Here is a 27,987-nt window from a genome sequence, read left to right on the forward strand (position 1 = left end):
GTTAACTTCTTTACTCAGAGAATGGTCAGAATGTGGAACTTGCTCCCACATAGTGATTGAGGTGAATAGCAGAGATGCATTTAAGGGGATGCTGGATAAACACACGAAGGAGAAAGGAATAGAGTGTTATGGTGATAGAGGGGTGGGAGGAGGCTCGTGTGGAGCATAATCACCGGCATAGACCAGTTGGACCGAATGGCCTGTTTCTGTGCTGGACATTCTATGTAAGCAGCAGGTGGACTGAGATTTACCAACTTAGGTAGAGACCTGGTGATCTGGGACATATTTCTGCACCGTTCTCCCACCAGAGGTATGGTAGGAGCCCGACAGAACTATTAAGGGAATTCTGCCCGCTATTTTTAAAGTTTGGTGCAGACATGAAACAGTTACTCTACAACCAAGCTTAGCTGTAAGTAACTTTTAAATCCGTGTTAACCTGCTGCGTAGGAAACAATTGCACTGTGTCGAGTATGGCATTGATTACTTTAAGCAATAAAGCTCGCTAAACGAGAACAAAGTGGTCAGATGTATCAGCCCCTGTACACTTAGAATGTCAGGAAAAACTGATGGTGAAAAGTGGATTCGTGAGGATGTTGAGGGAGGCCAAATTGACCCAACACATTGTTTGGGTTCACACAAAGAATAGGCACTTGTGTGAGCTATCAGGTGCCTGCAGTCCAGGCTGGAGTCAGTGGCTTGGGAGAGAAGAGGAAAAAAGAAACCACCAAAAAATGCTCTATATTAATAAAAATTATGTGGGAAATGAGTAGATTGGGCTTCTGATGACTGTACAATATGCTCAAGTTTTGTTCTTGCTTTTTAGAATATCAGGACCATGTAACATCATTTTATTGCATGTATATGATTGAAATATAGAGAATGGTTGTGTCGCTAGTTGCTTAGAGGGCAAGTACACGATGGAAAATAAACCAAGTGAAAAATTCACAGGTGCTGCAAGTTATGTTGGTATGAAGGAAAGGGGTGTTCTCTCAAGATGAGCTGATGAAGATCCCCATTTCACTATTTGAAGAGGAGCAGGAAGTTAATCCTGACGTCATGGCCCAAAATCGTTCTTAACCAGAATCACCAAAACACAGTCCGACTGGTTATTCATCTCATTACTGTTCATGGGATATTGCTGTGTGCAAAATGACTGACACATTCACCTAAATAACAGTGACTGCGCTTCAAAGCAATTCATTTTATGTGAAGCACTTTGAGACACTTCAATGGGATAAGGTGCTACATAAATTTAAGCATTAAAACTTTTAATTCCATTTAAAATACACTGGTGTCATTTAGTCAACTGGATATCAAGTTAAAAAAAAGTTAATTCTAGATTTCAAAATTTTACACTACAGGAAACTCTCAATTTACCGGCACCTAAATAACCGGAAATCTCTGTTAACCGGCAAAATTCAGGAGTAGGTTCAGGTAAATTTTACTTCATATTAGTGGCAGTTCCTGGATCTGTGGCTGTGTAACTGGGGTTCCTGCACCTGTTGCTAAGCAACAGGGACGCTTGGTCTGTGGCCGGAGTTCCTGCACATGTTGCTAAGCAACAGGGAAGCCTGGATTTGTTGCTGTGTACGGAGCTCTCGTACCTTTTAACTATACCTCTCTGTAATCTGGACTTTTTGATAAACCGGCACCGCGCCGGTCCCGTCAGTGCCGGATAATAAAGAGTTTCCTGTATAATGAAAGATGAGGCTCCAACTTAAGCACCCAACAGCTTCTTATTCCTGAAGATAGTTTGAATGTTTTTGTAAAAAAAAAAATGTATTTGGTGTCAAATAAGTAATTCTGGATTGACATCTTTATTGGCATTTTACAATTACAGCTCACCAGGTCAATGACTGCCCAGAAATCATATGTATTCTACTGTAGTTACACAATCTATTCTTCTTTCAGTGTGCTCAGCTACACGTGATTGGTTTAGTACTGGAAATATCCTTATTTATTTACACCAGTGATCTTCAGCCTGTTAACACATGGCGACGAACTCAGGCCATGTAATTCAGCCCAAATTGGCCACAAAAGCACCACCTTGTTCTGGTAAATCTTCCACCTGTGCAGGCTCCAGGTTACAATGCCATGTCTGTGTGTTTCGGAGGCTAGATCTGTCTTACAGGATGCGGGCTGGAGCCCACCGATTTACACTTTTTGGGGTACATGGTTTGAGTGTCACGTCCAGCAGGGTTTGGAAGCTATAATAAATATGGCTTGTTTAACAGGAATTCACATTCAACCATGAGATGTTATCTTGCACTTGTCGAAATTCCTTCACCAAAAGGGACACCTATGGGCAAAACAGAGTATAATTATCTTTTTGTATACCAAACATGTCAATGCTTCGATAGCAAAATACTGCAGATGCTGGAAATCCGAAATAACAGAAAATGCTGGAAAAACTCAGCAGGCCAGGCAACATCCGTGGAGAGAAATTAGAGTCGACGTTTCGGGTGAACCCTTTTTCAAAACTGGAAAGGAAATGAAATAGATCGAAGGCAGGTCTGCGATAGAACAAAAGAAGTAAAGAGACATTAAGAGGTATTCAAAACCAGACGAGATGGTAATAGGACAGTGGAGACAAAAGACGGCTCAGATTAGGTGTGAAGTGTACTGGCAGGATGGGAGACAGCTGCCATGTGGGAGAGAGAAAAAAAGGAAAGGGGGGGGGGAACCCAAAACAAAGGGGTGGGAAAAAAAAAGTAAAAAATGTAATAGGGGCCGAGGTTATGATCTGAAATTGTTGAACTCGATATGGAGTCCGGAAGGCTGCAAAGTGCCTAATCGAAAGATGAGGTGCTGTTCCTCGAGTTTACGTTGAGCTTCCGTGGAACAATGCAAGAGGCCAAGGACGGTGAGGTCAGAGTGGGAATGGAGCGGTGAATTAAAATGACAGGCAACCGGAAGCTCAGGGTCACCCTTACGGACTGAGCGGAGGTGTTCCGCAAAGCGGTCACCCAATCTGCGTTTGGTCTCCCCAATGTAGAGGAGAGTGAGCTTCATGAGCCCTGCCTTCGATCTATTTCATTTCCTTTCCAGTTTTGAAAAAGGGTTCACCCGAAACGTCGACTCTAATTTCTCTCCACGGATGTTGCCTGGCCTGCTGAGTTTCTCCAGCATTTTCTGTTGTTATGTCAACGCTTCTCTGTGCTGCAAGCTTTTCAGCCAACTAGTTGTGATTTGTTTGCAGCAGTCAAACACACTGTCCTTTTATCTGTGGGATGAGTGTTCAAATCTAACCCAAAGCGAGAGAGTTACAAGTCTTGGTTGGCTGTAAAAGGTCGTACATGAGAGGAAAGAGCGCAGTCATGACCACATTCCTAAGGAAGTGGCTCCACAGCACAAAGCTGCTCCCAATTAGCCAGGCTCACCGTAAGAATGGCTAATGTGGGAAACAGAATCGTCACAAGCTAATGCAGTAAGGCAGGACTGTCCAAGCCTGTCGTCACGGGCCACTCCATGAATAGATGGAGCTTTGTGGGTCATAGAGCTCAAATCAATTTTCCCATTCATTTTTATTTTATCTCAAGTTGAGTATACCAACACATCTTGGTGCCCTGATTTAGGATTAATTCCCCACTGAGGTAATGACACTAAACAGCCCTTTCAAACTGGACAAACCAGCAAGAAAGAAATATAAACACAAATAGAACGGAGTTGCCTGGGCCAGATTGCCAAAGTACGTGGGCCACATTTGGTCCATAGGCTGCAATTTGGACACCCCTCCTTGGGTAAGTGATTCTCTTCAGAGATTGGGGTCACGATCCATTACTGAGTCAAAAGTCGCCGTAATTGTACTTTGCATCTGGTCTGTACTACACCTGTGCCTGATGCTGACATTGGAGACAAAGAGGGAGAAACATTCTATTCCTCTGTACTGAGATCCCGACCTCTATCACAAAGAATTCACACAAAAAATGCTGTAAAATGTCATCTTTGAGGACTCATGCAAACCTGTTTCTGGTTGTTCCCAGAATCTTATTACTGTGCCTTTTTTGTTAACAGGTTTTTTCTGTACAATCAAGGCAAAAGCATCTCTTCAGCTTAATGTGCAACAGTCCCAAAACTGCTTTTCTTCTGTAAGGGTTAATATACGCAGCCATCCACAGTCTCTGCACAAACAGCCTCAATTAACTGAATGGATTTTTCCCCATGGCCCTGTGACATTCTATTTGACATCCAATTTCAACTACTGGTGTTAAAAAGGAAGATGTCAACATCACCTCACCCATTGTTCCGCTTAGATGAACAGCTACTAGTTCTCTTATTTAAAGCAACAGTGTGTAGAATCATAGAGTGATAGAATAGAAGGATAGACAGAAAGGAAAGGGAGGTGGGGTGGCTTTGTTGGTAAAGGATGGGATCAGTGCAGTGGTGAGAAGTGATATTAGCTCAGAAGATCAAGATGTAGAATCTGTTTGGGTGGAGATAAAAAATAATAAGGGGAAAAAGTCTCTGGTAGGCGTAGTCTACAGGCCCTCGAACAGTAGCAATGTTGTTGGACACAGTATAAATCAACAAATAATGGAGGCCTGTAAAAAAGGCACGGTAATAATCATGGGTGATTTTAATCTCCATATTGATTGGACAAATCAAATTGGCCATGGTAGCCTTGAGGAGGAGTTCATAGAGTGCATCTGGGATGGTTTCCTAGAACAGTATGAAATGGAACCAACCAGGGAGCAGGCTATCTTGGATCTGGTACTGTGCGAGACAGAATTAATAAATGATCTCATAGTAAAGGATCCTCTAGGAAAGAGTGATCATAGCATGGTTGAATTTCAAATTCAGTTGGAGGGTGAGAAAGTTGTATCTCAAACCAGTGTCCTGATCTTAAACAAAGGCAATTACAATGGCATGACGGCAGAACCGGCTAAAGTGGACTGGAAAAATAAATTAAAGGGTAAGACAGTTGAAATGCAGTAGCGGACATTTAAGGAGATATTTCATAACTCTCAACAGAAATATATTCGAGTGAGAAAGAAAGATTTTAAAGAAGGGAGCACCATCCGTGGCTAACTAAGGAAGTAAAGGATGGTATCAAATAGAAAACTAAGGCATACAATATTGCCAAGATTGGTGGGAGACCAGAGGATTGGGAAATTTTTAAAAACCAGAAAAGGATGACTAAAAAAGAGATGAATTATGAGAGTAAACTGGCAAGAAATATTAAAACCGATATTAAGAGCTTCTACAGGAATATAAAAAGGAAGCGAGTAGCTAAAGTAAATGTTGGTCCCTTAGAGGATGAGACTGGGGAATGGGGAAATGGCAGAGACTCTGAACAAATATTTTGTATCTGTCTTCACGGTAGAAGACACTAACAACATCCCAATAATGGATAATCACGGGGCCACAGGGAGGGGGGAACCAAAGACAATCACTATCACAAAGGAAATAGTACTTGGTAAAATAATGGGACTAAAAGACAAGTCCCCTGGACCAGATGGCCTGCATCCCAGAGTCTTAAAAGAAGTGGCTGCAGAGATAGTGGATGCATTGGTTGCAATATACCAAAATTCCCTGGACTCTGGAGCGGTCCCAGCGGATTGGAAAACTGCAAATGTAACACCCCTATTTAAGAAAGGAGGGAGACAGAAAGCAGACCTGGCCTGCTGAGTTTTTCTAGCGTTTTCTGTTGTTATTTCAGATTTCCAGCATCCGCAGTATTTTGCGATCATATTCTAGAAAGCAGACCTGTTAGCCTAACATCTGTCGTTGGGGAAAATGCTGGAGTCCTTCATTAAGGAAGCAGTAGCAGGGCAGTTGGAAAATCATAATGCAGTCAAGCAGAGTCAGCATGGTTTTATGAAAGGGAAATCATGTTTAACAAATTTGCTGGAGTTCTTTGAGGATGTAACAAGCAGGGTGGACAAAGGTGAGCCAGTGGATGTGGTGTATTTGGATTTCCAGAAGGCATTCGATAAGGTGCCACATAAAAGGTTACTGCATAAGATAAGAGCTCACGGAGTTGGGGGTAATATATTAGCTGGGATAGAGAATTGGCAACTAACAGAAAGCAGAGAGTCTGGATAAATGGGTAATTTTCCGGTTGGCAAACGGTAACTAGTGGGGTGCCACAGGGATCGGTGCTGGGGCCTCAACTATTTACTATCTACATTAATGACTTGGATGAAGGGACCGAGTGTAATGTAGCCAAGTTTGCGGATGATACAGAGGTGGGTGGGAAAGCAAGTTGTGCAGAGGACTCAAAGAATCTGCAAAGGGATATAGACAGGCTAAGTGAGTGGGCAAACATTTGGCAGATGGAGTATAATGTGGGAAAGTGCGAGGTTATCCACTTTGGCAGGAAAAATAAAAATGCAAACTATTATTTAAATGGAGAGAGATCACAAAATGCTACAGTTCAGAGGGACCTGGGGGTCCTTGTGCATGAAACACAAAAAAGTTAGCATGCAGGTACAGCAAGTAATCAAAAAGGCAAATGGAATGTTGGCCTTTATTTCAAGGGCATTGGAGTATAAAAGCAGGGAAGTCCTGCTACAACTATACAGGGTATTGGTGAGACCACACCTTGAGTACTGCGTACAGTTTTGGTCTCCTTATTTAAGGAAGGATATACATACTTGCTTTGGAGGCAGTTCAGAGAAGGTTCACTCGGTTAATTCCAGAGATGAGGGGGTTGACTTATGAGGAAAGGTTGAGCAGGCTGGGCCTATACTCATTAGAATTTAGAAGAATGAGAGGTGATCTTATTGAAACATATAAGATACTCAGGGGGCTCGACAAGGTAGATGCAGAGAGGATGTTTCCCCTCGTGGGGGAATCTAGAACTAGGGGGCACAGTTTTAGAATAAAGGGTCGCCCTTTTAGAACTGAGATGAGGAGGAATTTCTTCTCTCAGAGGGTCGTAAATCTGTGGAATTCTCTGCCCCAGAGAGCCGTGGAGGCTGGGTCATTAAATACATTTAAGGTGGAGATAGACAGATTTTTGCAAGATAAGGGAGTGAAGGGTTATGGGGAGCGGGCAGGGAAGTGGCTTTGAGCCCAAGATTAGCCAAGATCTTATTGAATGGCGGAGCAGGCTCGAGGGGCCAAGTGGCCTATTCCTGCTCCTATTTCTTATGTTTCTTATACAGCACTGAAGGCGGCCATTCGGCCCATCAAGCCTGTGCCGGCTCTTTGAAAGAGCTATCCAATTAGTCCCACTCCCCTGCTCTTTCCCCTTAGCCTTGTAATTTATTTCCCTTCAAATATTTATCCAATTCACTTTTGAAAGTTACTATTGAATCTGCTTCCACCACCCTTTCAGGCAGCGCGTTCCAGATCATCATAACTCGCTGCGTAAATTTTTTGCCCTCATGTCACCTCTGGTTCATTTGCTAATCACCTTAAATCTGTGTCCTCTGGTTACCAACCCTTTTTGCCACTGGAAACAGTTTCTCTTTATTTATTCGGTCAAAACTCTTCATGACTTTGAACACCTCCATAAAATCTCCTCTTAACCTTCTCTGCTCCGAGAGCAACGCCAGCTTCTCTAGTCTCTCCACATAACTGAAGTTCCCATTCCTGGTACTATTCTAGTAAATCTCTTCTGCACCCTAAGGCCTTGACATCTTTCCTGAAGTATGGTGCCCAGAATTGAACACCATACTCCAGCTGAGGGCTAACCAGTGTTTTATAAAGGTTTGCCATAACTTTCTTGCTTTTGCACGCTATGCCTCTATTAATAAAGCTAAGAATCCCATGCGCTTTTTTAACAGCCTTCTCAACTTGTCCTGCCACCTTCAAAGATTTGTGTACATATACCCCCGGGTCTCTCTGTTCCTGCACCCCCTTTAAAATTGTACCATTTCGTTTACATTGCCTCTCATCATTCTTCCTACCAAAATGTAACACTTCACATTTCTGTGTTAAATTTAATCCACCAGGTGTCTGCCCATTTCACCAGTCTGTATATGTCCTCCTGAAGTCTGTTACTATCCTCCTCATTGTTTACTACATTTCCGAGTTTCGTGTCATCTGCAAACTTTGAAATGATGCCCAATACCTAAGTCGAGGTCATTAATACATATATAAAAAAGAGCAGTGATCCTAATACCGACCCCTGGGGAACACCACTGTATACTTCCCTCCAATCTGAAAAACAACTGTTCACCACTGCTCTCTGCTTTCTGTAGATGGTACACTGTAGGAAACTCTACTGGAATAAATTTGGACTGGAGAATGCTAAAGAAACAATGAACAACATGCCTAGCATATCAATAAAAATGAAAGTATTGGGTAGTATCAAACCTCTTTTTAAAAAAAAAAAAAAAAAAAAAATTACGACTGTGTTTCCCCCCACCCCACTTCTTGAAGGCACTGACTGTGCTGGTGCACGTTCCACGTGTGCTGTAACTCTTCCACTTTCTCGGCCAAGTGGCCAATCTTTGGGTGCAATGCCAGTCAGAGTGTGGCCAGGCTACTTAACCAAGTGGTGCAGCACAGCTCAGCCTGCTCCGATCTTCACTTCACATCCCAGCAAGGTCACCTCCCTAGTCAGGGTGTCGAGGGCAGTTGCGACTCTAAAGCTAATTCGGCAGAGACCGGGGATGGAACCTGGGAACTTCTGGTAGGTATGGTTTAGTACTACACGTGGCGGCTTTACCTATTAGGCCCATCAGGAAGCTTGGTTGTTTTAATCTCTATAAAAATGTGCAGATACGTCATTTCCCACCTCTGCTTTACTTAAGTGTTTGTAGGCACTGCAGTAAAGGCGTGGGATTGAAACTCATTTTAATGATCAGTAAAATTCTCTCTACATTTTCCCTAGGAAAAACCTGAGAGTAGAGGAATAAAATCTTTCTTCACATTATTAGAATACAGTGTGACACTTACCATCCAATATAGCACTGACAGAGGTTCTCGTGGGATGTCGCCTGTTTAATTAGCAGCTCCACTTGAGTGGGGACGTCTAAAGTCTCATCATGAGCAAAATCACGACCTGAAATACACACCAACCACCGTCACCATCTAAAATTTATTTTGGGCGTCACGTTAACCTCATAACAAATTCAGTGTAAATAAAAGCGCTTCTTCAGTCTGATGTCAAGTATTTCTTTAAAAGACAAAATCTATGTAAGCAGATTCCATAATGAGAAATTCCAATACTTAATACTTTAAAATAAAAGGAACAATTCTACTGTATTTACTTGAATATATAAACTGCACTTTTTTTTTTTTAAAGATGCAAAAATAACAGATTCAGTTCAGGGCTGCATCCTAGTTAATGAAAATCTAGAAGCACAGCTTCACAAGTAAGCTCAAAGGCAGTAACAGAAATATTGGCAAAGGGTGACGTTCCAGGGCTACTGTAGTGTACAAAACCCGCAGTAACTTCAGTACAATAGCAAAATACTGCAGATGCTGGAAATCCGAAATAACAGAAAATGCTGGAAAAACTCAGGCCAGGCAACATCCGTGGAGAGAGAAATAGAGTCTATTTCATTTCCTGTGCCTTTCCAGTCTTGACAAAGGGTTTGACCCGAAACGTTGACTCTATTTTCTCTCCACAGATGTTGCCTGGCCTGCTGAGTTTTTCCAGCATTTTCTGTTGTTATTCCGCAGTAACTTCAACCTAGCAAGTATGCGGTGCCCTTACTAGTGAGAATGCTTTATGCACCCGTATAAAATTACTTTGCCAGCTACTGTAATGGAGATGTTAACACATTCATATGCTATTGCACAGTGAAATTTCTAAATTTTTGTTTGTAAATATTTATCCAGTCTGCTGCCCTTTTTTCTGGCGAGGGGGTGAAGATGCTGCCGTCAGCCAGCTGTTTAGAGCAGATCGCAATTTAAAAAAAGGTGTGTTATATTTTGGCAAATAAACTGGTGAAAAAGGAAGGAACGTTGAAAATATAATAAATATATATCCATGATATATATATTAAAAATCTTACTTCTGCGTACACGTCCAGGGTCAACGTTTTCCATTAATAAATGCCTGTGTCTACATTTATAATGAAACTGCCTCTGTAAACTGGTCACCCTGTAATTACACCCTCCTGCCAATGCAGCGGCACGACTGGCAGAGGGTTTCATTACAGGGCGGACAAGTTTCTCCGGGCTGTTCCTATTATAAATGTGGACATAGGAATTTATAATGGAAATACAAAAATAATAAAGACAGAATTTATGACTTTAAAATGGGGGCTGAGTTACAGCTACATGACCTGGTCCTGTTTTCCTCAGCTGGGTAACCCTGCTTCACCTAACAACTATACTTGGTCTTAATTCCCTGCGTACAATGTCACAGGAGATTGACTATATCAAAAGTCTTGCTAAGAGCGCACATTTCCTGTAAAGTCACACTTACTTCCTTTGTTTTGATAACACCCCTATTGCTATAAAACAGCATATCTTCTCACTCACCATGAACAATGCCATGAGAGATCTGCCAGTTATATATCTATAAATATACACACAAAGACTAATGAATTCTGATGAATATCCATCCCAATGCAGGATGCTTTAACTAGGAAGTGGAAGATAAAACTGCTTTGGTTGTATCACATGAAAGCCATTTTGATCTCTGTAATACATGGACAGTTCCCTTGTATGGCAATTAAACCATGTGATTATACCTGTATGATCAATTGTATTATCAATATATCACCATTTATCCATAATGACCAATTTTCTGAAGTAAATGCAAGATAACTTGTGACTGAACAGTTTAACCATCAACTGATTCAGTTCCATAACTAACACTGAAGAAACACCTTCTTCGTGACAGTTATCCTGCAAGAGTATGGAAATAAATGTACTGATTTTGTTCAAAACATGCTGTGCAAAATGAGATGGAAGTGTACTTTTTTTTTAATTCGTTCATAGGATGTGGGCGTCACTGGCAAGGCCAGCATTTTTTGCCCATCCTTAGATGCCCTTGAGGTGGTGGTGGTGGTGAGCCGCCTTCTTGAACCGCTGCAGTCCATGTTGAAGGTACTCCCACAGTGCTGTTAGGGAGGGAGGTCCAAGATTTTGACCAAGCGACGATGAAGGAACGGCGATATACTTCCATGTCAGGATGGTGTGTGACTTGGAGGTGGTGGTGTTCCCATGCGCCTGCTGCCCTTGTCCTTCTAGGTGGTAGAGGTCGCGGGTTTGGGAGGTGCTGCCGAAGAAGCCTTGGCGAGTTGCTGCAGTACATCTTGTAGATGGTACACACTGCAGCCACGGATGGAGGGAGTGAATGTTTAAGGTAGTGAAAGGGGTACCGATCAAGCGGGCTGCTATGTCTTGGATGATGTCGAGCTTCTTGGATGAGTGCAGCTGCAACAACACTCAAGTGGAGTGTATTCCATCACACTCCTGACTTGTGCCTTGTAGATGGTGGAAAAGCTTTGGGGAGTCAGGAGGTGAGACACTTGCCGCAGAATACCCAGCCTCTGACCTGCTCTTGTTGCCACAGTATTTATGTGGCTGGTCCAGTTAAGTTTCCGGTCGATGGTGACCCCTCAGGGTATTGATGGTGGGGGATTTAGCGATGGTAATGCTGTTGAATGTCAAGGGGCGGTGGTTAGACGCTCGCTTGTTGGAGATAGTCATTACCTGGCACTTAAGTGGCAGGTAACATTCACGCCACACATCAGCCCAAGCTTGAATGTCGTCCAGTCTTGCTGCATGCGGGCATGGACTGCTTCATTATCTAAGGAGTTGCGAATGGCACTGAACACCGTGCAGTCATCCCCACTTCTGACCTGATGATGGAGGGAAGGTCATTGATGAAGCAGCTGAAGATGGTTGGGCCTAGGACACTGCCCTGAGGAACTCCTGCAGCGATGTCCTGGGGCTGTGATGATTGACCTCCAACCACCACAACCATCTTCCTGCATACTCTTCCCTGTTAATCTTTATATTTACTGTTCTATTTTGTCAACCAGATGTCAGCTTGGCTCAGTGCTAGCACTGTTGCGTTTGAGTCAAAAGGTTGTGGGTCCAAACCCCATTCCAGGACTTGAGAACAAGATCTCGGCTGACACGACAATGCAGTATCGAGAGTGCTGCAATGTTGGAATGATTGTCTCTCGGACGAGATGTTAAACCGAAGGCTCATCTACAGGTTCAGGTGGATGTACAAAATCTCATGGCACAATGCCTTGCCAGTAGTTATTCCTCAACTAACACCACTAAAAACAAATTCAGTGGTTACTCACTACATTTCTGTTTGTGTGACCTTGCTGTGCACAAATCGGCTGTCATGTTCAACAGTGACTACACGTCAAAATAATTAATTGGCTATGAAGTGCCCCAAGTACGTGCAAGATGTTATATGAATGCAAGTCTTTTTTTTTTTATAACTGAATGCCTCGGTTGAGGACAGATGGTTAATAGGTTTGTGTTGTACATAGAATAACTTGTCAAAAAGAGAATCTAAATTTTAAAAACAATCCAAGAAATCGCATACCAGTTGGAAAATGTAATGAAATGTTAGTGATCAATCTTACCTGTGAGTTTGTCTCGGACTCGGTTAATGATCTGAATTGCCTTTTTGTTCAGGGCCTCAGGCTGCACCAAACCATCCCCAACTGAAAAAGAGAAGTGATTAAATATGGGAGAACATGGACAGTAGTAGTGGCCTCTATGTGCGGTCATGGCTCACACATAACTAAATGGCACTATTCAGCTGCTATGTGCTATGTATCGTCTCCCGACATTATTACTGAACTGTACACACTGTTGTGCTTTCCAGAAAACATTACCACTCTGCTACCGTGCTAATATTTTTGGAAACTGATTTGGTTATGTGTTCAACAGACCTGTCATAGCTATACTTAGATTCTGCAAACACCCCAGTAGGTGGTGACCAGATTTTAAAAGAGTCCTTTAAGAGACCCAAGCTGGTACGTTTCAAACATGAACAGTGATATTACTGAGCACAGTGAGGCCACCCTGCTCTCATACTTGTTCATTTATTTATGCCATGCAGGTGTCAGAATCAATGTTTTTTTGGGCATTTTAACTGTAAAATTATTAAACACAGCACAGAAAATACTAAATTAAGGGTCGTAACATAAGGCTTTATATCCAAATGCAATGATTCGTAATATTAAGAAAACTTACTGAAGGAATGGATGGATTCAGGCACAGTAGTTCCTGTTTTCTTATGTGTAGGTTCTCCAAGTTCTACCCCATCCAGCAATTCTGAAACACAAATTGAACAACAATCTCAGCAAAGCAGCAGTCTGGGTATCAGTGGAGAAAATCTAAATTAAAAACAGAAAATGCTACAAGTACACAATCTGTCAGCATCTGAAAAGAGAAGAGATAGGCTGTCATTTCGAGTGAGGAATTTCATCAGCACTCAGGGAGGACATGATTAGATTTGACTCTGATGGTCCTCATGCAAATAAATAGCCCAACCACATTCACTGTTTAAACTCATGCATAAATAATGACTACTCGGGTGATGTACCGGGGGCGGGGGCCCTTTGCACCCCTGGGACATAAGCCAACAAGAAGTCAACATCTTCAGGAGAGGAGGAGACATGAGGAAGTAGAAGGAAATTGGCAGGACACTCTCCTTTCTCCTCCCTCGCCCCCCTCTCCCCCCCCCCGCCCATCCATCCATCCCAAAAATAACAACATGGACTGAACAACACTGACACCAACTAACAAAGAAAGTACAGGAAACTTTGTGATATCCGGCACCGGCGTGTTGCCGATCTATCAAAACTGTCGGACATACAAAGTTAACGTTGAAGCATACGGAGGTTTTCATCTCCGTATCTGACAACAAACACTATTGCTTAGCAACAGCTTCTAAAGAGTCGGCTGCAGCTGCAAGCGTCTCTAGCTGAAGCTGTTGCTATAGCTACAGACCTTGCAGTGCCTGACTGGGGGGGGAAAAAAGCAACGAGAACTAAAAAAACTTATAGAAAACGGCTCCTGATTTTTGCCGTTAGATCGAGTATTCCGGACATACAACCTCCGGATAAACCAAAGTTTCCTGTACCTGCAAGTGATCGTAACCGGTGCACTGAAAACAGAGTTACTTACCGGCTGTTTGACTGGTCGAGTAGGAATCTGTCCTTGTCCTGGAGCGTTTATTACCTTTAATGTTTGCTGGAGAAGGGAAAGAAAACATTAGAGCTGTTTATCTGTATACAGTGCACAGATTTTTTTTTAAGTCAACAGCTAATCCCTGCATACCGTATATTTTCTTTTAAAGCTCAAATCACTCCTCTCGTTCCAATTGTTTTGAAAACTTACTTTGTTAATTGCTGCTAGAGGTAGTTTTGGGTGCAAGCTGGACTTTAGTTGGAGATTATAAGTCATTGTTTTTACCATTTATTACAATTGTTCATCTTTATTTCCTCCTCTGCCTGATCTCAGCTCGGGTGGCAGCAAGGATGCTTTAACTAGGTTCAATGACCTTGGGTTAAGTAAGGGAAAATAGTTACGGTCCTCACTCCTAAACGCTATCCAGTAATCAATGCCTGTGTGTGGATGTTGGGCAAGGACAGGATATGGGTTGGTTGTCATTTTCCCCCATAGTCACTGTTCAGGTCCAGACATGTGAGGTAGAAGGCTCCTGTGGTATCATACCCCAGGAAAAAGTCAAAGCCATCAGGAGAAGGAAGGACAATATTGGCAAAAATAAGAAATTGCTATATGTAAAATCTCATGTCTGCATGCATTACCGGTCTACACATATTTGTCAGAGATTTATGTCAACTTCCATTATAAATTCCTGTGTCCACATTTATAATGCAAGCTGCCTATGTAAACTTGTCACGTTGCAATTAAATCTGCCTGCCAGTAGTGGCACTGTAGCACCTCAATTTTGTATCTCTCAGCACCTTTGCACGGCAGGGAAACTCCTACCTTCCAAACAACTTCTATGCTTCCCCAGTTGCGGTAAGTTTTTCTATTTAACTATGAATTCTAATAAATCCAAGTTTTATATAAAAATAAGGGCAGAATGTTTGACTTGAAAATAGGCACTGTATTATATTTGTGCACCCTGGTCCAATTATCCTCCTGCCTCGAACCCTGCTTCACCTGAAGACTACACTTGGTTTTGATTCTCCACGTGCAATGCCACAGGAGATAGATGAGCCTTAAAAAATGTTCATTTAAGTATCTGAATGTGATTTAATTATGGCAATTTAACACCTAACTGTTCAATAGTTACTACTGCTTGACCAATGCATATATACTTAGATAATAGAGTAATATACTTTGACTGGTTCTGTTCCCAAATGGAGGCAAATGCACTAGAATTAAATCACCCTGTGTGCTTCCTTTAAAACACAAGCATCAACCCATTTAAAAATTAATGGGAACAGCACCTGTCGGAAATTATACCCACAGTAGATCTGAATGCCCATCTGAAAAGCTATTTGCTTGCATAAGTTCTGGTACCTTTAAAAGATGACGGTGGCAACATCATTTTGCTACGTTAAAAGGTGCTATATAAATGTAAATTGTTGTTGTTGTGATTGGGTTGCCCATAGTGATTCCTGTGCTGAGGATATAACACATCAATGAGGGTATCTCAAACATCGACTTCCAACAACCTCATGAATCTCTTACCCTAGATTTCAAAAAGGTCTCTAAAGCTCCAACCTATTATTCTCTAAAAACTTCCTGAATACTCACTGTCCATGAGCCTCCAGTTTAACAAGGGATCATAAACAAAGGCCTCAAGCACAGCCATGACGCTGTCCCTGTGCTCCCGAAGCACTTCCATCACCGTGTGACATGTGATTCGATAGTTCCCATCCAATCCTGTTACCTGTGAAACAGCAACAAGGGACATAAATATAGTTAGTCGGAATAGAATATCAATGGGGTATATGATATTGAGCTTGTACAGTAAAAAGCTGAATGTCCAATGCCTCTGAGTCAGAAGGTAGCGGGTTCAAGTTCCACTCCAGAGACTTGAGCACATAATCCAGGCTGACGTTCCAGTGCAGAACTGAGTGTTGCACTGTCGGATGTGCCGTCTTTTGGATAAGATGTTAAACCAAGGCCCCATCTGTCCTCTCAGGTGGACGTAAAAGATCCCATGGCTCTCTTCCGAAGAAGAGCAGGACAATTCTCCCCCGGTGTCCTGGCCAATATTTATCCCTCAACCAACATCACTAAAAACAGATTAACTGATCATTATCACATTGCTGTTTGTGGGACCTTTCTGTGCACAAATTGGCTGCCCCGTTTCCTACATTACAACAATGGCTACACTTCAAAAAGTACTTAATTGATTGTAAAGCACTTTGGGATGGTTTGAGGTCATGAAAGGCACTATATAAATACAAGTTCTTTCTTATGACTTCTTAATAATACAGCCATGGTATTGGAGACTCTTTGCTGATGCCTTCTCTACATAAAGAAAATCTTCAATAAAAAATTCCTGCTGGGAGAGCAAACCTTACCATTCAAGCTTTGGCTACTGTGATACTTATACATTTTTAGAATAAAATGTCTTGATCGGTCATTGACATTGTGTCTGTTGAGTCTTTCGTCCTCATTCGCCAAGTCTTTGTTTGTCTGCTTTCTAAGTGGTAATTTTCTAATTTTATTTGACCCATTACGATTGGCAAATAACCTTTCAATTATCTGCCCAATCACATTGCTCCAAAAATAATTCTATCCAATTACATTGCAGCAATACAGCTGTCATGACACTGTTCACCCAGGCTCAGACTGATTGTTGCTTTAAATGTTGTGAATTCAGTGATGAATGGATTGTCATATGTCCCTGGGAATAAAACAGCAGAGAATACTGACATGATCCAAGAACACCATTTAAAGTACACTACTGCCCCATGGTCTCCACAAGCCTCAGATTCAATTTTAAGGAGCATACTTCTTGCTCTGCACTCACACCTATCTCTACCTGGGCTCCATTCCAGGCTTTTTACAGGAAACTTTGTGTTATCTGGAGGCTAAATGTCCGGCAAGCTCGAGCCACCGGCAAAAATCAGGAGCCGTTTTGTTAGGTTTTTTTTCTTCTCGTGGCTTTTTTTTCCAACAGTCAGGCTCTGCAAAGTCTCTGTAGCTTAGCAACAGCTTCAGAGAGACGCTTCCAGGGTACGGGCCGACTGTTTAGAAGCTGTTGCTAAGCAACAGTGTTTGTTGTCAGATACGGAGATGAAAAGCTCCGTATGCTTCAACATTAACGCTGGTGTGTCCGGCAGTTTTGAGGGAACGGCAACAGCTCGGTCCCGTCGGTGCCGGATAGCACAAAGTTTCCTGTATTTATATTTCTTCCTTTTGTAAATCAGCTTATCTCCCAACATGTAGCCCCAATACCCACACACATTCTAACCCAAAGCCTTCATTTTTGGTCTCCACCCAGACCCACTTCCCCCACAACTGGCCCTGGTAGACACAGCCAGATCTCCTCCTCAGTCTGCAAAATATACAGTGTGTGATGTGCTAGTTTTATTATACACACAATATATTAATACTGTTCATTGTTTGGATTTACAAAACATTAGGAAAATTAATAATTCATAAAAAATAATTGGCATTTATATAGCACCTTTCACATCCCATGGACATCTCAAAACACTTTACAGCCAATGAATTACTTTTGAAGTGTAGTCATCGTTGTCATGCGGACAAATTTGGCAGCCAATTTGCACCCAGCAAGATCCCACAAACAGCAGTGAAATAATGAGCAGTTAATCTGTTTCTTTTTGGTGATGTTGGCTGAGGGACAACTGTTGACCAGGACATTGGGAGAGTTGCCTGCTTTTCTTTGAATAATGCCATGTGATCTTTTACGTCCACCTGAGAGGGTAGACGGGGCCTCGGTTTAACGTCTCATCTGAAAGATGGCACCTTCGACAATGGAACACTCCTTCAGTATGGCACTGAAGTAAAATTCAGATGCACCCACCTTCTACAAAACACTAACAAATCACAACTGAACAATTACAAAGTATACGAGAAAGCTATTCATCTCCTGCTGATTTTTCTGACCATGAAATAACCTGGCCTCTTCCTAGTGAGTAGTTAAGTAGCGGTCAATCTAGAGAGATACTTCCAACAATAGCCAGCTTCTAGTTGATCTCAGTATATACTATTAGATTACTTCCCTACAGGAACTACATGAGCAGTGGCCTTAAAAAGACTGATCGGGTTATCAACTATACATCCTAACTGTGCTCCAGATTATCGGTGAGCAATGCCACAGGACATCAGCTAATAAATATTATATATAAACACCTTTTGTATGATAGATTGCTTCATTACTTAAAAGCTGACAGTAAGACAGGGCTATTACCTCCATGGCGTTTGTTAACATTCTGGTCAGTCTGAATGGAATCTTCTCTGGGAATTTCTCCCTGGTCATAGCAACCTGTGGAAAAATGGATCCGTAAAGATACATAGCACTGGAATACTGCCGTTTACATCACTAGTGTAGTCTGACAGGATTCCCACTATTCCCTATTTTTGAGCACAGTATTTCCCCCGGTTTCTTCCGGACTGAGAAGGTCACTGATCTACTCCCAAACCTCTGTCTGTGCTGCTGGGTGATGGGCAAGCACAGCCTCTTCAATTAGCCTGTCCCTATGGCTCAGACTGGTATCTACACCCACTGCACTGCAGTTGCAATTTGCCGTACCACCAAGGTACCTCAAGGGGTGGCACTTTCAACAGCATATAGTCCTATTCCCCTTTTCCTCCTGCCACCTTAGGAGAAATCCTGAATGAGACCATTGTCCACATCCCCAAGGAGACTCAACTCCACTGGTACTAGGATGTGGAATGTATGGTAATTTTAGGCAGCCAGGAATGAAAAGAATACTGTCTTCATTCTTCCAGTAAGGACCCTTATTAACTGAGCGTGTACAGTATTGGGAAAATACAAAACCCGGTTTATGTTTGGCAAGCTACATGCTCCCTTATAATGGATTGTTTACAAAGTCATGTGACAGTGTACTGTTTGTTTGCTCGGAACATCCATCTTACCTCAAAACAGTCACCAAAGTCGATGTGTAAGATTTTTCCACTAAGCCTGTCCAGCATCAGGTTTGACGGATGTCTGGAAAAAAAATAAAATTCAAAAGTGCTGTCAGAAATCCTGGGAAAATGGCAATGGATTCAGTCAGTTTGGAAGGAGCTTTCATCATGAGATTCTATAATGAATAAGGATGACTAAACACGAGAGAGCGGATAGGTGTACAGAGTCTATGAACGAATGGCACATTCAATGTCCTTGATGTTTTGCTAATTATATCTCCATTTCTCCAAAAGACTTCAACTTTGCTAGGGTGACAGTTCCATGGGTGCCAGCAGCCCTTTGGCACCTCCCCAAACAAACTTGACTGCATTCAGCATGTGTACACAGATACAGGCAGAGGATTTCCAATGCTTGCTATAGGTAGTGTAATCAGAAGTATAAAGAAAATGTTAATGGTTTTGCTACAAATAGCAGACAGAAATCTTCCCCCATGTGTATTACGAAGGCAGCTGTAGAGATCATTGTATTACATGGTAGTCACAAGAGCACCAAGTTATGTGAATCTCCTTACCGGTCCCCAAGTCCCAGGATGTAGCCCACCATTGACATCACAGCTAACGAGCGTGTGTAATTTGTTCTTCGGTCAAACCACACCTGCAGAGTGCCAGAACTTACATCAGTATTGTTAACCGCCTCAAAAACACGCACACGCATGGGGAAGGTTTATATTGGAGGAGCCTCTTAAAGCGCAATAAATATTCAAAGACTTTTCACTTTGCTTTTAAAACGTGAATTGATTCTCCATATAACATTAGAAATAATAACAGTTGAAACCAACTTTCCCATTTATCTTTAACATACTCTATTATCATAGAATCCTAGAATGGTTACTGCACAGAAGGCAGCCATTCGGCCCATCGCGCCAGTGTCGGCTCTCTGCAAGAGCACTTCAGCTAGTCCCACTCCCACGCCCTTTCCCCGTAGTCTTGCAAATTTCTTTCCAACAGATACTAATCTAACTCCCTTTTGAAAGCCGTGATCGAGTCCGCCTCCACCACCCTTTCAGGCAGTGCATTCCAGATCTTAACCACTCGCTGCGTAAAAAAGTTTTTTCTTGCGTCGCCTTTGGTTCTTTTGCCAATCACCTTAAATCTGTGTCCTCTGGTTCTCGACCTTTCTGCCAATGGGAACAGTTTCCCTCTATCTACTCTGTCCAAACCCCTCATGATTTTGAACACCTCCATCAAATCTTCACTCAATTTTCTCTGCTCCAAGGAGAACAACCCCAGTTTCTCCAGTCTATCAACGTAACTGAAGTCCCTCATCCCTGGAATCATTCTCGTAAATCTTATCTGCACCTTCTCTAAGGTCTTCACATCCTTCCTAAGGTGCACTGCCCAGAATTGGACACAATACTCCAGTTGAGGCCGAACCAGTGTTTTATACAGGTTCATCATAATTTCCTTGTTTTTATACTCTATACCTCTATTCATGAAACCCAGGATCCTGCAAGCCTTTTTAACTGCTTTCTCAACCTGCCCTGCCACCTTCAATGATTTGTGCATACATACCCCCAGGTCTCTCTGTTCGTGCACCCCCTTCAGGATTATACCATTTAGTTTAGATGTCCTCTCCTCATTCTTTCTATCAAAATGTATCACTTCACACCTTTTTCTGCGTTAAATTTCATCTGCCACATGTCCGCCCATTCCACCAGCCTGTCTATGTCCTCTTGAAGTCCATCACTCTCCTCCTCACTATTCACTATACTTCCAAGTTTTGTCTCATCTGCAAATTTTGAAATTGTGCCCTGTACACCCACGTCCAAGTCATTAATATATATCAAGAAAAGCAGTGGTCCTAGAACCGACCCCTGGGAAACACCACTGTATACCTGCCTCCAGTCCGAAAAACAACCGTCCACCACTACTCTCTGTTTCCCATCACTTAGCCAATTCCATATCCATGCTGCCACTGTCCCTTTTATTCCATGGGCTTCAACTTTGCTGGCAAGCCTATTATTATTCTATGGCATCAAAGTTCAAAGGCCAAATATTAGGTGCAAAGCGTAGCGTCGCATTTATCACCCTATTCTTTACATAGAGGTAACACAGGTCCAAGGTTTTTCTTTAGTTTTACACCACCGCTCAAAGAGAAATTTATTGCACTAAAAGGAGAAAGTGGGCTACAAGTCAATCAAATCAAATAGAAAGTCAGGCTAATATTTTGGATGTGACCCACCATCAGAACCCTTCTAATAAAGAGTCTCACCCAAAAAGTTCATCTTTCTTTTTCAGATGCGGATGGTCCTGGACCTACTGCATATTTCCAGCATTTTCTGCTTTTACTACAGATTTCTGACATTCAATTTTTTTAAAATTCACCTCAACTATATTCCATTGTTCATAGTTCAGATATTGAAAGGGGGGATAATTTTACACTTACTGATGTCTCTTGGTCACCATGTGTAACGGAATGCGCTAAAGAATTTACTAAAGGTACTGAGCAGAGGAAATATTCACGAATGCACTTACAATGCTGTTACAAATAGAGAACTCTCCCCTTGTCTATGGTGGGGTAGATTTCCACCGTCGCCACCAGGAATGAAAATCAGGCAGGTTCTACAACAGGTGGGCAATCCGGTGAAGACAAAAATCTACCTGTGTGTTTTAATATTGTTTACAGAAAACTTGGGAACAGACATTCTGTGTAGAATGCGCCCATGACACGGGAGCTGGGGACCACGGGCCGTGTGTGGCAAAGTGGCGATTGTTCTGTATATTAAACAAGATTTCACCTCGGAGCTGGGACTCTTCAGCCACAGTAACTTGGCCAGGTCGTCTCCGGCTGTATTATTCACTGCATGCTCAAACACTTCAACCTTCTGCATCAGGGTCAGGTGATCGTAGTCTGGAGCCATCTGTTGGTTAAAAAAACAAAACAAAACATGCAGTAAAGTAATGCTTTCCTTGCATCAGTTTGGACTAACTTTTCAACTATTAAGTCAAAAATAAATATCATGTAACTTTAAAAAAAAAAAAATTTCCTGTTTAAAAATGGGGATAGGGAAGAAAGGGAGACATAAGTAAGAGAGAAGAAAGCAACTAACTTTGGAAAACCCGATCTCAAACAGAAAAAGGCTACAAAAATATATTCACAAAATGCATTTTACATCAGATTTCCAATTTTTCCCATCACCTCAAGCTAGAAGGCTAGAAGTTTTCTTATGATTCCGTTTCTTTTGATTCAATTCTTTCTAAAAATGTTAATAACATTTCTTGCTTGACAGTCACTGGGCCTAGTGTTTTGAATGACGCTGACAAATGCACTCAAGTGATGCACTCACAGGGACTTAAACTGCCTTAGAATCTAGTGTCTACTGAACTAGAACTACAGCTTCGAATTTGCATCAAATCTTTTAAATACAACCAAACTAGGTGCACATTATAGCACTTAAAATACCGTACAATGTAAATAAATTAGTGGCTTTATGTATCTGCTCTCCACATTCTCCGTTTTATGAGTTTGAGCAACTGCATTCATAACACAGCTTCCAATCAACTGGATTTTAAGCTTCATCTGCTGACTGACTCACTCACTTACCACCGTCAAGCTGCAGATCTTAACGGTCAATTTATCGCTTTCAAAAGGTATTGTATTGAAAAGGCTTTAACATTCAGTATATTAAATAGATTTGTTGCAAATTCGAAGATGCCATTCTAGCTGAGTAAGCACCAGCTCCCCATACAGTTCAGATCCCCATGTCTATCCATCACTTGAGTAAGCTTGGCAGCACCATTAACCCACTATGTTCAAGGGAGAAACTTAATTTAAGTTTTTAAGGAAGATTGAATAAAAGTAATATGCCATATCTGAAAGCAAATGTACATTTGAAATAAATTGGCAGCAAGACCTACCCTCAACATGATGCGGTGCTCAATGTTCAGCAGAATCTTTTTCTTCTCTCGGTAGTCTCGAATGAGCGCGTGCAGTGTGTCGCAGTGTGGGACCCAGCCAATTAGACCAGAGTTTGTAGACAGAGGAATGACAGCATATCTTTGAATACTGGAGGAAAAAGCCCAGAACATTCAAGTGAAACATCTAAACACACTGTGTGGCTTTTAAAAAAAATGCGCGATTAAAAAAATTAAATGTTTTTTTCGTCATGAAGCAAATCAAGATGTTTAAAATTTAGTGCATGTGGACTACAAGCTAATTACACCCTCCGTGTCGGGGCATTTTTCTATTGGTAAAATAGAGGAGCATGTTACTCATTTTCGAAGTATATACAAATGGATTAAAATTTCAAATGTCACTTGAAATGCTTCAAGCCAGACAGTCGTAAGATGCTTTTACATTGTGGGGGAGCAGCACCATACCAGCCTCCCAACTCTGCTCGTGCCCCATTTCCATCCAGCACTGATCTCCTTCATGCACTGGGACAGGAACAGCGCTGGCAAATCTGCCAGCAGCCTGTAAGACCCATCAACAAGTGAGGTCTGGAGCTGAGCAGTTCTGGCTGAATCCCAAATCAACATCAGTGAGCAGGCTATTGGAGAGTAATTGTTGATTGATGCCACTATTGATGACTCCTTCCATCAGTTTAGTGATGAGTGGAGGAGGCCGATAGGGCAGTAATTGGCTGGAGTAGAATTATCTTGGATTTTGTGGACAGAATATACTTGGGCCATCTTCTACATTGCTATTTTAATTCTTCATTCCACTCCCACTCTGACCTCGGACTCCTACACTGTTGTAATGAAGCTCAATGGAAGCTCGAGGAACAGCAGCTCATCTTTCGATTAGGCACTTTACGGTCTTCTGGACTCACTTTGAGTTCAACAATTTCAAATCATAACTACTGCGCCCATTTTTTCGGACAGCAGGTGTTGGTAATGGTTCTGCTGTTGCCATTTACAATTCCTCTAGACCCACTTTTTGTTTCTTTACTTGTCCCATTATCACCCCCTTTTGCCTTGCACCATCATCCCTTTTGTCATTTAAATCTCTCCTGCCTTCCACCCTATCACAGACCTTCCCTTTTGTTCTTTTCTCCCCTTCCCGTTTCTGTACTTGCTTAAATCCTGTTACATCTCCAACATCTTCCAGTTCTAACGAAAGCTCATTGATCTGAAAAATTAACTCTGTTTCTCTCTCCACAGATGCTGCCTGACCTGCTGAGTATTTCCAGCATTTTCTATTTTTATTCCAATCTTCTACACTGTTGGTTAGATGCCAATGTCACAAATGCAGTGGAATAGCTTGGCTAGGGAAGCGGCGAGCTCGGACTAACATCTTCAGCACCACAGTCAGGATGTTGTCAGGGCTCATAGCCTTTCCCTGGTCCAGCACACTCAGCCAGTTCTTCGTGTCTTGTGGAGTGAACCAAATTGGCTGGACATTGGTACCTATCATGCTGGGAAGCTCGAGAGGAGGCAGAGTAGGATCATTCACTTAGAACTTCGGGCTGAAGACACTTGCAAACACTTCAGCCTTGTCTGTTGCACTCACATGCTGGGCTCCACCATGGTTGAGGATGGGAATGTTCATGGAGCCTCCTCCTATTAGTTGCCTGGTTGTCCAGCAACATTCTCAACTAGATGTGGTAAGACTACAGAGTGTTGCTATGATCTGATATTGATGGCAACACTTAGCTCGGTCTATAGCCTGCTGCTTATGGTGTTTAGCATGCAGGTAGCCCCGTGCAGTACCTTCACTAGATTGATACGTCATGCTAAGGTATGCCTGGTGCTGGTCCTTGAACGACCTTCCACACTCTGCATTAAACCAGGGTTGGTCTCCAAGCTTGATGGTGATCAAGGAGGGAGATTATGGACTGTGGTGTATAATTCTTCTGCTGTTGATGGCCCATAGCTGGATCACCATTTTTGCACGGTTAGGTCTGTCCTTACGCTGTTCCACTTAACATAGTGGTAATGCCCCACTAGATGTTGGAAGATTTGGAGACAACTTGAAGTGGTTATTTCTGCCAATGCTTTTATGGGCAGATTGTCAGCGACAGGTAGGTTGATGAGGAGAAGGTCAAGAGGACAAGGTCAAGCAGGTTACTTTCCTGTGTTGGTTTCCTCACCACCTGACACAAGCCCAGCTGACAACTATTTCCTTCAGGATTTGGCCAGGTCAGTGATGGTACTACTGAGCAATGCTTGGTGAAGGATATTGAAGTCCCCCACCCAGAGTACATTTAGTGCCCTTGCTTCCCTCAGAGCTTCCTTCAAGTGATTTCCAACATGGAGGTGTACTGATTCATCAGTTTGGTGGGGGGGGGGGGGGGGGGGGCATTGGCAGTAGAAGGCGATTAGCAGGAAGCTTCCTTGCCCATGTTTGGCCTAAAGCCTCAAGACTTCATGGGGTTCGGAGTCAATGTTAAGGATTTCCCAGGCCCACTCACACCCGTTGGTATATTACTGTGCCCCCACTCCAGGTGGGCCTAGCCTGCTGGTATGACAGGATAAACCCCAAGATGGTGATGGGTGAGATTGGGATGTTACCCGATGGATATGATTCTGTGAGTATGACTGTGTCAGGCTGTTGCTTCACTAGTCTGTGGGTCAGCTCTCCCAACGTGGGCACCAGGCCCCAGATGTTAGTGAGGAGGACTTTGCTGGGTCAACTGGGCTGAGATTGCCATAGTCTTATCTTGATTCTTATTGAACTTTGTAGCGATTGTTTACAACTGGGTGGTTTGAACTGATGACCTCTGGGTTGCTGGTTCAGTACCATAACCACAAGGCCATACCTAGGATAATCTGTTCACATTCCTACTAATTATTTTGTTTATCTGTCCTGGTCATTGCAATGATCATAACGGGAGAAGGGAAGCTCTAAACTATGTGCTTATGCGTATTGATTTTTGACAAAACACACTTCGATACCTGAGGTTCTTCCGCAGAGATGCCGGGTCATTTGCCAGCAAAGTGTTCACCAATCCAAAAAGCTGCATCACCCTCTCGTCCTGACGCAGGTCTTCATGACCCTTGAGCAAGAACATGAATTCATGGCCATTACTTCCTACAGGGAAACAGATAAAATTCTGTCAAATTTGAGTTGGGGGAAAAAAAATCCACAACAGCCACGAAAGTTTTTTTTAAGCTTTGTAGAGAATCAACATTTGGACTGGCTAATAATTTGGAGAAAACTTTCATTTTGCTAAATTACCGAACTCAAACACCCAACAATAGCAGCAGTACGGATTGGCTTTTTGTATTATAAAAAGGTACGGTTTTGCTCTTGGTCAATCAGGAGAAAAGTTCACTAACAGCCGTGCTCTTTCTGTTACTGCCCTTCCTTTCAACCTCAAGGCCCCAAAGCTGCATATTTCTGGTTTTGTGCACTGCATGGACATGGAAGAGTTTCAGCTCTGAGGGGTAGAGTATCTGTATCTTGATATCAGGGCTGTTATGTTCCAGTATTTAGACATTTCAAAAAAGCTCATCATCTGGTAGCTAATGCCTCTCTGACCTCTACCCCCCCAAAGTCTTTCTGCTGTGTGACCTTTCTTGTCTCTCTCTATTTTAATATACTGTGGTTGGAACCCCTCTGAACTTTCCTCTCTTGTTCTTTATAAGCTTCAAACATGCCGTCCTACACACTCTTCCTCCCCTCTACACGAAGACTATGTTGAAAATAAGTCATTGCATGGTCCCCGATTCATGCAAATTTTTACCAGGATCTGTGGACCTCCTTTTATCCCTTTCTTTTACAGTCTCCATGGCCCTGATAGTTACGGGGAGGCAGCGGAGGCTGACAACAGCCGAAGAAACCAGCAAGGCCGGAGACGTGGAGGTCCTGCCGAATTTAATGGTAGAACCTCATTCATTTTTTTCTTCTGTTTCCTGCCCGGCAGCCGGCCAAATTAACAGCCCCGGAGAGGCCAACGCAGGAGGGGAGGTGGTCAGCGATTGGGGCTTGGGTGGGATCGGCCACGATCGGCTGGGGGGAGAGAGGCCATCAGGGCTGGAAGGGCGAGGTCAGAGATTGCGGTGGGGGGAGTGGGAGGATGTGATCATCAATGGGGAGGCCGAAAGGCTTCCTTGAGGGGTCTGGTCAGAGAACTCCTGCTCCTCTTGGCCTACAAGCCGGCAGCTCTTTCACTGCCAGGTTTCCCGAACCCTTGGAAACCTGCACAGCAACTGTTAAATTTAAATCAGGCTCCCAATTGCACTGATTTGAATATGTTAATGAAGTGTCCTGCCTCTCTACGGTGGAACACTCAGACACCACGAAACCCATATGTGGCGGATTGGGGTCGCGTTCCCCATTTAAATTTTTTTTTAACCCCGACCCTCTCCTACCCATCATGGTGGTGTTAATATAGAGAACCTAGTTTCTAATACCTAAGCTTGGTTTAATTTAATCACTAGTTCCCGATTTACCTAATCTCTTCTTTTTAACCCTCGATGGTGTTCTCGTCTTCATTTTGGTTTCTCGATAAAAAGTAAAAAAACTAGATGATGGATAGCATCTGTTTTTAAAACTATTCCCACTTTGAAAGAAATATACAAACTAATTAAAAACTGACAATTTGTAGAGAATATTGTTCCTACCCATGATGGTCAGCTTCCTTGGTCGCTGTTTGGAGGTTATGACCTGAAGTGAGGGCGCTATTGACTGAATCCGGATGATCGGTTGGTTGGGATCATAGGTCCCTGGTACAGCCAATTCTAAATCACGACACATCAGTAATTTAGGCGAGACATACTGGAGTTCAAGTGAGGTGAGCTGCAAAGAAATATAAAGCACAGCTCATTTCTATAATTGCTTAATAATTTTTGCTTAAATGGAACGAGCAATTAACGATACAATTAAATACATGAATAAAGGATCATTTTCTCATCAACATAATTTTGTCCCAGCATCTTTCAGTAAAAGCATCCAAAATTACAATCACTGTGTAGTGCTTACTTATCCTTCTGAGGACTAAAGTGTTTTGCATCGAAAAATGGGTCAATATATTGTGTTTCTTGGAACTCATTGTATTTTGTATTCATTGAGGTGAGTGATGTTAGCACTGGAATAGAATTCTTTCCCAC

General features: G+C 42.5%; 1 protein-coding gene across 5 annotated transcripts in view; it reads right to left on the reverse strand.

Moving 5' to 3' along the window:
• Window positions 1–1,770: 1,770 nt before the first annotated feature.
• Window positions 1,771–27,987, reverse strand: part of mtor (mechanistic target of rapamycin kinase) — a 315,741-nt gene continuing 289,524 nt past the window's right edge. For all 5 annotated transcript variants that reach the window (XM_085966859.1, XM_085966857.1, XM_085966858.1 and 2 more), the window contains 13 exons: window positions 27,502–27,676; window positions 25,831–25,966; window positions 22,852–22,999; window positions 21,732–21,854; window positions 19,506–19,588; window positions 18,943–19,015; window positions 18,254–18,328; window positions 15,619–15,754; window positions 14,014–14,079; window positions 13,078–13,158; window positions 12,462–12,542; window positions 8,851–8,956; window positions 1,771–2,299 (listed from right to left, as the gene is read on the reverse strand). In XM_085966859.1, the coding sequence (XP_085822985.1) occupies window positions 2,284–2,299; window positions 8,851–8,956; window positions 12,462–12,542; window positions 13,078–13,158; window positions 14,014–14,079; window positions 15,619–15,754; window positions 18,254–18,328; window positions 18,943–19,015; window positions 19,506–19,588; window positions 21,732–21,854; window positions 22,852–22,999; window positions 25,831–25,966; window positions 27,502–27,676 (1,299 nt within the window). In that variant the 3' untranslated portion in view covers window positions 1,771–2,283. The remainder of the gene's footprint in view (window positions 2,300–8,850; window positions 8,957–12,461; window positions 12,543–13,077; window positions 13,159–14,013; window positions 14,080–15,618; window positions 15,755–18,253; window positions 18,329–18,942; window positions 19,016–19,505; window positions 19,589–21,731; window positions 21,855–22,851; window positions 23,000–25,830; window positions 25,967–27,501; window positions 27,677–27,987) is intronic.

This window comes from Somniosus microcephalus, chromosome 25 (assembly GCF_052327205.1).
Source record: "Somniosus microcephalus isolate GS21.2 chromosome 25, FLI_Smic_1.0, whole genome shotgun sequence".
NCBI classification, from domain to species: Eukaryota; Metazoa; Chordata; class Chondrichthyes; order Squaliformes; family Somniosidae; genus Somniosus; species Somniosus microcephalus.